The sequence below is a fragment of the Dipteris shenzhenensis genome, chromosome 22 (assembly GCF_047967505.1).
Source record: "Dipteris shenzhenensis isolate YYH24624 ecotype China chromosome 22, Dip_SZ_1.0, whole genome shotgun sequence".
Classification (NCBI taxonomy): Eukaryota; Viridiplantae; Streptophyta; class Polypodiopsida; order Gleicheniales; family Dipteridaceae; genus Dipteris; species Dipteris shenzhenensis.
Genome location: NC_141617.1, coordinates 36922102 through 36931810, shown reverse-complemented (window position 1 = coordinate 36931810; position 9709 = coordinate 36922102). Strand labels below are relative to the sequence as shown.

The window sequence follows — 9709 nt, the reverse complement described above, 5'->3', positions numbered from 1 at the left end:
GGGGATAGTGTTGGAGGCCTAGTCGTCAAGAATTCTGTCTAGGATAGCCTACACCAGATCCCACTCGCCCTCGGTTAGATGATATCTTCCCTAGATCTGGCCGGTTGAGAGCCAGTCAGCCTGGTGAGGATCCCAAATGTCTTTACGCCTTTCATGGAGCACGAAGGGTTCGTCGGTACGGCCTTCGTCCACCAAATTGACTCCAGAAGTCTACTGTCCCCCCTTAAGCCTGACTGCCCTTTCCACGTGCAATGGCTAAAGCAACTCTCTCGTACCAGGTCGTTCCGAGCCCACAATCTTGGTTGGGTATGCGGAGTAGATTCGATCATGCCATGCAAGCCTGGGCCACGTTCTTGCTCCCCTGCTCTTGGATGAAGAACTTGGCAAAATTTTGGATGAACCTTACTTTCCCACTTACACACCCCTTCCATATTTCTCCGAACCTCGCGTCCCCTTTTTGGACCAAATTTGTAACTCCCCCCCTCTTTTTATTAATACATCTGGCTGTTTTCTTTATTTTTTAAAAAAAGTTTTGCTATTGCTGCTGCAAGACTGAAATTGATCCCTATATGGTGAAAGTTCATACAAGAAATAATCTTATGGTGCATATTGGCTAGCCACTAACCATTCGCTCTAAAAGTAGATCAATTCCAACAAACTGCGGGTTTGGCTCTATACTTTGGATACGTATTTTAATGATTCACTTAGTAACTCAATCCTCCTCTTTGATTCAAGAGCAACTGTGTTTACCCTAAAAAAGAAGAATGATAGTGACACACACAAGACCTTAGGATAGTTTTGTTATCGAATATGTTTCTTTAAAAGAAAGTCCTCATCATGAGAGAGAGAGAGAGAGAGAGAGAGAGAGACTTTGGCGAATAGCTACGAACTCAATTCTTCTCTTTCATTTATCCTAAGAAAGGCAAATGATAGTAATATGCACAAAACACCTTGAGGGAGTTTTTAAATTGAACTAGTTTAGTAAATGTAATATTCCCAAGGTATACAAATTCAATCATCATCATTCTGACTCTGTCAGGAGTGCACACATGCTTGTAAAAGAGAGAGAGGAAGAGGAGGAGAGAGAGAGAGATCCGTATAACATGTGGTCTTAATCAAATTAAAGAAACTTCTATACACACACACACACACCCAATCATAATGTATATTAGTTCATGCTTCTTAGACATTACGCAAATTCATAATAACAATACTTTAAAAACATGGTATGCATCATACTATGTTACTTTCCCAACATTCTAAACTATGACACTCCGTGTGTGTGAATAATATAAGAAATTATCCCCTTATGTATAAAGCATATGCCAATAGCACTCCCCTTTTTTGGCTGCACAACTAAGAACTTTGAGTTATGCCTAGCTCGTTCTACTAGTAGTTTGAGATTGTCATAGTCAAAGTGTGAAGTAATTGGTAGGATAGGCCAACTACCATTAGAGAGACAAATGCTTGGGCCTCCCAAGAAACCAACAAGATGTTTTTGGGGACGTTGCTCATGGGCTTGATATTGGGCATTGCCATCTATTGTGCATATCGTGGGTCCGTCTAATGAGGACTGAAGAACTTCCTTGGGTGGAGAGCCTCTCTTGGCGCGGAGAAAGGGAGGCGAATTGTCTGGAGATCGTTTGGACTCAGGGCCATCACGCTGCACATTACCAAGAGTTCGACTCTCAGGTTCAACCCTCAAGACAATCGAACGCGGAAATCGCAATGTAAGTAAGACATCAAGAGAGTGGGAGAGACTCCGAGAGAGTATTTAATAATTTTGTAGGAACACGACATGCATCCTCACTCTCGTGAAACTCGGACGTTCGGGAATCGGGCGGTTAACAAAGACAAGTACTTGTCAAAAGCAGCTGGGCATGTGTACGACTCTCAAGAAAGGACGTAAAGAGACGGACGACACATGGAAAAAGCTCTGAGGAGGTGAGGTCGCGACTCGCGAGTTTGCAGCTTGCGAATTCGCTAATGGGTGGAGGCTATGGCGACAGTGGACTTGCTATTGAAGGAATGTAGTAAGTTGTCTCTTGAAAATTGTTGTCTGGGGCTTTTCGGGTTGTGTGAAGTAGAAGGAATTAAAAGGAAGGTGTGGATGTTATCGACGTCCATGCTCGGCAGGTTGGGGGTGGCAAGGGGCCACGGCCCACGGCCCACGGGGCGGATGCTCTCCGTCCCTCAATAGTACTCTGTGACCAGTAATTGGGCCCGGGTTGGTCACAGACAGACTCGCAGAGTTGGGCGATGGGAAGGGAGTGGGCAGAGAGACTTCATGGGGGGGGTGAATAGTGGAAGTAAAAAGTAACAGCTACAGTCTGGGAGCAATCGATTCGCTATTCCGTCGAAGAGGCAGCAGATTCGTTGAGGGACCGGAGGGGAGACTGATAGTTGCGGCACTGTGTAGCATGGGATTGTGGACGCTTTCGAGGTGAGCGACAGATAGGCGTGGGCAGAAAGGGATGCGCATTGCGTATGGTAACTAGCAAGGAGAGAGAGAGAGAGGAAGAAGAGCCGGTGTTCTTCGGAGCGGATCAGTCACGAATATCACAAGAAGGTGAACTGTGTTGTGTATCACGACTTTGGGAGGGACGAAGGTCCAAGGCAGGAGCATGATTCATGGGATCCCTTAATATGGCCGACAGCTTTCTACCAGCGCTTGTGCGTCTGGTTATCCCCGTGTGGCTACATATCCGCTCCCAAACCTCCACTTCAATTCTGTAGATGCCGCCTCCTTGCTTCAATTCATAAGATAAGTCTCAAACACTGGCGACATCGTCCCGCTCGCATTGCCTTTGATTTCTCCCAAGAAGGTCGCCCTCGCCCCATGATTCATTCATCATCCCACCGAACCCAATGAAAAGTTCAAGCGGCAATCGTTTCGTGGGTCCCTGGCCTCAATACAGACACGGAAGAAGAAGCCTGCTTCAACCAGCAGCAACCCACTGCGAGCAGAAGATCCCTTCCGCTAGCACTCTTGCTGCGGAGCCTCCCAAGCTCCGTGAATATTTCACCCACTGCTGTGACCAGACCGGCAAGTTCATCTGTGAAGGGAGGGGGGTCACACGTTGACGTGAGCCAACCGGGCGGCAAGGCGTTGATGATGAGGACTCAGGAGGCTGCCAGATACTCATGAGAGTCACACCAGCACGCTTTGAAGGGCGCGCGCGGTGCACAAACAGAGCATGAAACGACGCAACCACATATCCATATAAATTCCCAAAAATGGCTGCAGGGCGCGTGTTGGTCCATGGAAGCAGAGCAGGCAAAGGGGAATACCGGAGCAAAGGGTGGATGGTGACGTGAAATATTTTGACAGGAAGCTCTGGATGAAAGGGTGGAATCCAATCCAAGCAGAGGGTATGATGATGATGATGAGGATCACGGCGAGGATCAGAAGCAAAGGTTGGCGACGCAAGAGTTTCTTGTGAAGCAGCGAACGAGGGCAGGACAGCGGCGGCAGAGGTGGCACGTTCTTGGCCGTAACGACCAATAGGAAAGCGCCACGAGAACGTAACCCCATCTACGTGGCAGAGTGTGCCCACCGAAACGATGCCCAGCAGGGCGCGCGAAATCTGTTGGAACGCCAAGCGTTGATTGGCGGGAGGCTGAGTCAGCGGCGGCTGGGCAGGGGAGGGCGTGCCGCCGGCGTGCCGGGCCCACAAAGGAGGGTGACATGGCGAACATAGGGGACGTGTGCCGCCAGCTAAGAAAGGTGGGACCCACAAAGAGGGTGAAATGGCAAAGGGAGGTGCGCGAATCGCCGCCAGCCATGCAAGATGGGGGGCAAAAAAAATGACATGGCAAAGAAAGCGGTGAATCAGCAGGGTGAGCTATAGCGGGTGACATGGCAAAGAAACGCTGACTCAGGGGAGGGGGTGGGGCCCACAAGGGAAGGTACCTAAAGGACTTAGGATGGTATCACATTTCTTGGCAGGAGAACCGGAACGGGCAAAACCAGATACGGGTGGAAAGCGGTTTTGGGGAATGGGGGAATAGAAGGGAGGGAACTAGGAAGGGCAATAATCCGGTTTTGTGTGCCTTGTCAGGCTGTCCCGTCAAAACCGCCCACCAGCACGCTTTCCCACCATCCTCCCCACCACTTTGTGTCTACACTCCAACCGCACGCAAACAGCCATTCTCTGTTTTTGCCCTCTTTCCCTTCCTTTATCTTCTACTTCTTCTTCTTCTTCTCCTTCTTCAACCAAGCTTCCTCCGCCATAGCCACATATACCTCTTCCTTCCTCCTCCATAGCCAAGCTTCCTCCCCCATGCCTCCCCCCCCCCTTTCCCCTTTGCCTTCCTCTCCTCCCCCCCATGGATTGCTTGGAACTCCCCTCCTTGCCTAAAGCCATGCTCCATAAGCTCTTCTCTTTGTCCTCCTCCTCCTCCTCCTCCTCCTTCCGTCACCCTCCCCCCCCCCCCCCTCCTCCCTCGTCCTTGCGACCTTCGGCCCCCTCGCCCTTGCTTCCTCCTTGGACCCGCACTTCTTCTCCTTCTCCCGTGGCTTCCAAATCCGCCTCGCTTCCGCCATTGCTGCCTGCCTCAGGTAACTTCCTCGCTCTCGATTTGGCGGAAGATCTAATACAACTGCACGGTTCCCCATGTTTGCCGCGAGCGGAATTAGTAGGAGGGCTCAGGGGGAAGATAGAATTCGCGCCGTTTCGGCGCAGAGTAGCAGCTCTACGCAAATTCCATGCGAAGATAGCCGAGTTGCACGCGGCTGTTGGTTCTGGCGTCCGAAGGGCGCCCTGCTGGTAGTGGTTGTAACTTGCTGACTGTTCTTGGACGTTCTTGCCGTCCGACTTCCTAGTTTACTGGAAGTGCAAAAGATCCGATTGATTTTATCAATCGGGCGAGCGGGAAAGGCGGATTTTTTGGAGCTGTGGATGAGTAGAGCAATGAAAGAAGTAGAGCCCTATAGGCTGTCATGCGAGTGGGAAAGGATTGGTAGATTCGGGAACATGCACCGATTGCAGTGCTTCTGATGAAAGCATACAGTTTGGCTTTGGTATTTGTTAATCGGAGAGAGAGAGAGAGAGAGAGAGTCTTAACTGATTGCTATCATCCTCACCATGTCTCGACTCCCGATCGATACCGTTCGATTTTACCTTTTCACTTGAGCACGTTAGCTTTACTAGTTATGGATTCCTCTAGGTTTGCTGTTGCGGAGCCAAATCTACGATGCGTTCACTGCGAGTCTTCTTTCTTCGTAATGTAACAGTGGTCTGTTTTGGTTTCTTATACAATCCCGGGAGGATGTTTCCTGGTTTCTGACATACGTACTTTACCTCGAACAATGCATGATTCTGCAGGTGGGACGGCTTCTTCAGATCTTCCTAGCCGAGAATCAATCGTGCCAATTCCGCTCTTCCTGGGTCATTCAGAAGGTGTTGCAAAGGATAACCATCGTGGACCCTCGCCTCTCAAGAAAGCAGGCAATGGAAGCTCTCCTTTACCTGCGCCCGAGATGGTGGAGAAGCCGAAACCAAAGCGAGTACGCAAAAGCAGGGCTTCTGGCACTCCCCGGAAGAGAGTCAAGGCTGCGGATCCCGCGGCTGTTCCAGGCACTCAAGCTGAAGTTGCAGCGCCGCCTAAACGCAGGCGAGCTAATGCTAAGGCAACCTCCAACGGTGGTAAGTTCTCATGACGTTCTTCTGCATTTAGTTTGCATATTTATGGACGGGCCCTGCGGAGAGGATTTAGATGTTCTGCTTTGATTGCTCAGAGGACGCTCAGAAACCTCCAAGGCGACGGAACCGGCAGACAGCAAACAAAGGGAAGCCTAAAGACGCACAGGTCGGAATCCCATCGGGCAACGATCCAAATCTCAACAAAGCTTCAAATTGTGGTCATTCAGATCCTACCACGAAAAACATTCTAGGTGAGCTTTTGCAGATTTCTATCTCGCCTAGAAAGCCAGGCGACCGTCTGGTTGTGGACTCCCTGACATGCAATCCGTCGTCTTGCAGGTACATACGGGTTGGATACAAAAGCGTTGGATTTAACACGATACATGAACGACATTTCATTGCAAGCTTTGATGTGTGGAGGTTTCAAGGAGGCTCCTTGCAAAGAGGACATTTCTGCTGTTTCTGATGACTCGTTTGGAAAGCACGTAGGCTCTATCCTACAACTCTTGGCGAAGCCTTGCAATGGAGAGCTTTCTCAGACGAAGTGTCCCCCGAAGCAGACAGAGGGCAAACCGCAAAAATTGATGCTGGACCTTGAGGCTACTCCTCAGGCTGAGGACGAAGAGGCGCCTTGTTCATTCGATGACTCATTTGATGACAGAACAGTAAAGGTTCGTTAAGAACACCGTCTTTTCCCTTTAACCAAGAATTCGACAGTGGATGTACGCACGCAGATTCTGTGCGCACAGTTTTCTATCGAGCATATCGCTGGTCCAACATGCTCTGTTTCCTGATCGTTGCCTGTTTCCTGATTGCCACTTTGCAGGCCCCAAAGGACGGAAATCCGCCAGAAGCTCAAAACCCCTTTCCGATTGAGACTCTCCCCATTTTCCCATCTACGGTGGAATTCTGGAATTCCCTGCAGCTTCGTCCGACTGAGTCTTTACAATCCTTGCTTTCACAGGCGTCTTTAGAAAGCAGGCCTCTATCTTCGCAGACTCTGGCTAGGGCAGGCAATTGTAAATATACAACGGATAGCCTTCCTCCTCTACCGTTCTCCCTCAACTCTGCTCAAGCTCTTCGTGAGAATGCATGCGATAGATATCCCAGGGTAAGTCACTGGTTCAAGGCGGGGTCACCGAAGCGTGAATCCTCAGAGACTTGGTTTTGTAATTCGGCTAGCGGTTCTCAAGGTACTAGGCTTTCATTCCAGGCCGATGGTGACAATGGCACGGTGAGGCCTGCACTAAAAGAGGGTCTGATGGATATAGATCTGAATAAGCAGTCACCGGAGGCAGAAGCTGCCGAGACCATGACGCAATCCGGCGTATCTTGCGTGAAGCCTGAAACGGTTAATCAAGCAGTGGAAGTGCCGCTTTCAGTTCGAAATGAGGAGGCGAGGATGGAGAGATTCGATGAAAAGCCAGAAGCGACATGCATACGGGAGAATGAGACATCCGACGAACAAGGAGACGGGAGATGTGGTAATGTGAACGCCGGAAACGGTGAAGATGATACGATTAGTTTGCCGCAGAAGAATGTGGCGAAGGGAGAATCGGGACAAGAGGTGGTGGACGGTATCGTGTGCGATGGTGCTAATAGAGAAGGAAGGCAATGCGAAACAGGACAAGGTCTCGCGTCAAAGGCTCCATCTGGATTGGCTCAATTGTCCTTCTCGTTCGATCATCAAATTCAAGAAATCTGCAATGGTGCGTACCTCGCCAGTTTTAGAATTGTTTTCTGTCACCTTCTGGTTTGATCATCAAATTCAAGAAATCTGCGACCTCGCCAGTTTTAGAATTGTTTTCTGTGAATTCTCTGAGCTCTCGTTTGATCGTCAAATTCAAGAAGCGCAGTTTTAGAATTGTTGCCTGCAGATCGGCTGCCGTATTAAGCATCTTGTACCGTGTTGCTGCTGTCTCAGAGGTTCCATGCTCCCCGGGCGTGCAAGCTGCGGCACAGCTACTGTGCAAAATGGCGAATTCGTCAACTCCGTTCCACAGCGATAAGGACGCGGAGAAGAAAAGAGCGTTTCCAGCGAGCGGAGAAGCGTTGGAGCAAAGGCAAGCGAAAGCGGCGAGAAGGGGGGGGGGGGGGGGGGAAGAGAAGAGCGGGATGAGGACAATACAGAAGCAAGCAGCGGTAACGGAAAGAGGGGGAAGGGAGGGGGGGAGGAAGGTTCAAGGCGGAGGAGGTGGGGGGGAAGGAGGAAGAAACAAGCTATTGAGCCAGGTAGTGAATGGCTGTGCAGAAGCAGAGCAGAGGTCGTCGACGACGACGACTCCATGGCCAAGCTTGAAGGGAGTGATTAAAAGCAAAATGTCAAGAAGCCACTTTGAACGAAGAAGAAGCCCTTTTACCCACCCCAAGGAGGTACTTCCCAAAAATACCAATAGAATTATACAATTTCATCAACCCCTTCCCCTTTCATTTAGTTCTAGTCCTCCTTCTAATAGTAAATCATCCCCAAATCCTTTTCCCAAGGACAATCGAGCCATCCTCTCCTCCCTTCCCTCCAAACCCCTTTTTGCCCCACGCTCATCTCCTTCCCAACCACCCTCCTTTCCTTCCCCTCGCCTTCCCAAGACTAGTCGCCCCCGCTCTCACCCTCCAAGCAGATCCTGGCTCCCTCCCCCTAAACACCTTAGCCCCCCCCCCAAACCTCTCAGTAGCTCCCCCAAATCCCTCAGTCGCTTCCCTCTCCAGCCTCGGCATTCCTCTTCCTGCTCCGTCAAGCCTGCCAGGCACATCTTGCCCCTTGTGGGAGAGATCGGTCCCGCTACAAAACGTCTTCTTTGAAATCAGAGAGGTCATTGTTCCCCCCCTCCCCTTCCTTTTGTAACATACAGATAGCACCAACTAGAGAATTTCAACTCCCTCCCAAAAAATGGATGTATGTTTGGTAGCGTCTATTTAATGACACGTCTATTTAATGATAGCTTCGAGCAGATCTGGCACAATGATATCTGAAAGAAACATTGTCAACGTGAGCTTTCAAGTTAGTGCTTTTTAGTCTTTGTCTAGATAATTTCAATTTACTTGCTTCCCATAACATATATTTGCTCGTGGATGAGATTTGCTTAATGAAGAGGACCCCACGACATGTACTTTTTCAAGGGATTTCTCTATGGTCAAGCTTTTCTTTTATATTCGATGAAACTTTAGATCCTATGGTTATATGTGGGATTTCTTGTCATGTAGCACTAGTGCATGTCACATCTATGAAATAAACCCCTTTTACATAAAAGAAAACTAGAAGCAAAGATAGGTTATTCCTTTTCCCATTGAACACTAATCCAAAGGAACCATCTTCCCAAGTTCCTTGAAGTTTATTTGTCCCTCTTGATTTCTTCTTCTCTTTATGAAGTTTGTTCTTCCATTACTCAATATTATAACAAGATATTTTTTCCATGCGCATGCCAACACATAAAGTAAACTTACTATCTTCTCCCCTTAAGAGGGTCACTCAAGCTTACATTAGTGTGCTCTCCCCCCCCCCCCCCCCCCCCCTCTCTCTCTCTCTCTCTCTCTCTCTATCTCTCTCTGCCTCTCTCTCTCTCTCTCTATCTCTCTCTGCCTCTCTCTCTCTCTCTCTCTCTCATACACACACACACACATCGTTTTATTGTGTGAAAACACACGCACACGTAAGATTGATTGATTGTACTTAACAACATTCACATATCTTAGTCCCCTCAACCTCTATGCCCTTTATCTTTTAGTAAGGATATGTCTAAGTCATAACAATCAGGGGTGCTGCTTTGTAAATTCTAAATGCTCCAAGAGTTAGGATTCAAACAAGGGGAGGAGTGATTAGCGAGTTCAAAACATTTTTTGCATTGTCCAGGGAAAAGTACACACGAGCATAGAAAATTACGGTAAAATTATGAATGAGGATTGAAGATTATGTCAGAACAAGATGCCATTGGAGGGACTCAATCACATTAGCATAGTCCTCCTTCCTCTTAACTATTCAAAAATTATTTAGGTTTTCATATTTCATTACAAGAAGTTACAAGTTTAAAGCACGCACTATTGATATGGCCGTTATAAAAGATACTTCA

The 9709-nt window shown here is 48.7% G+C and overlaps 1 protein-coding gene across 1 annotated transcript; it reads left to right on the top strand.

The window, feature by feature from the left end:
• Nucleotides 1-4157: 4157 nt before the first annotated feature.
• Nucleotides 4158-8708, top strand: LOC147888060 (uncharacterized). The gene is made up of 6 exons (XM_087393799.1): nucleotides 4158-4561; nucleotides 5328-5648; nucleotides 5741-5896; nucleotides 5985-6316; nucleotides 6472-7354; nucleotides 7570-8708. The coding sequence occupies exons 1-6, from the start codon at nucleotides 4330-4332 to the stop codon at nucleotides 8442-8444; spliced, it is 2799 nt and encodes a 932-aa protein (XP_087249925.1). The 5' UTR covers nucleotides 4158-4329; the 3' UTR covers nucleotides 8445-8708.
• The last annotated feature ends 1001 nt before the right edge of the window (nucleotides 8709-9709 follow it).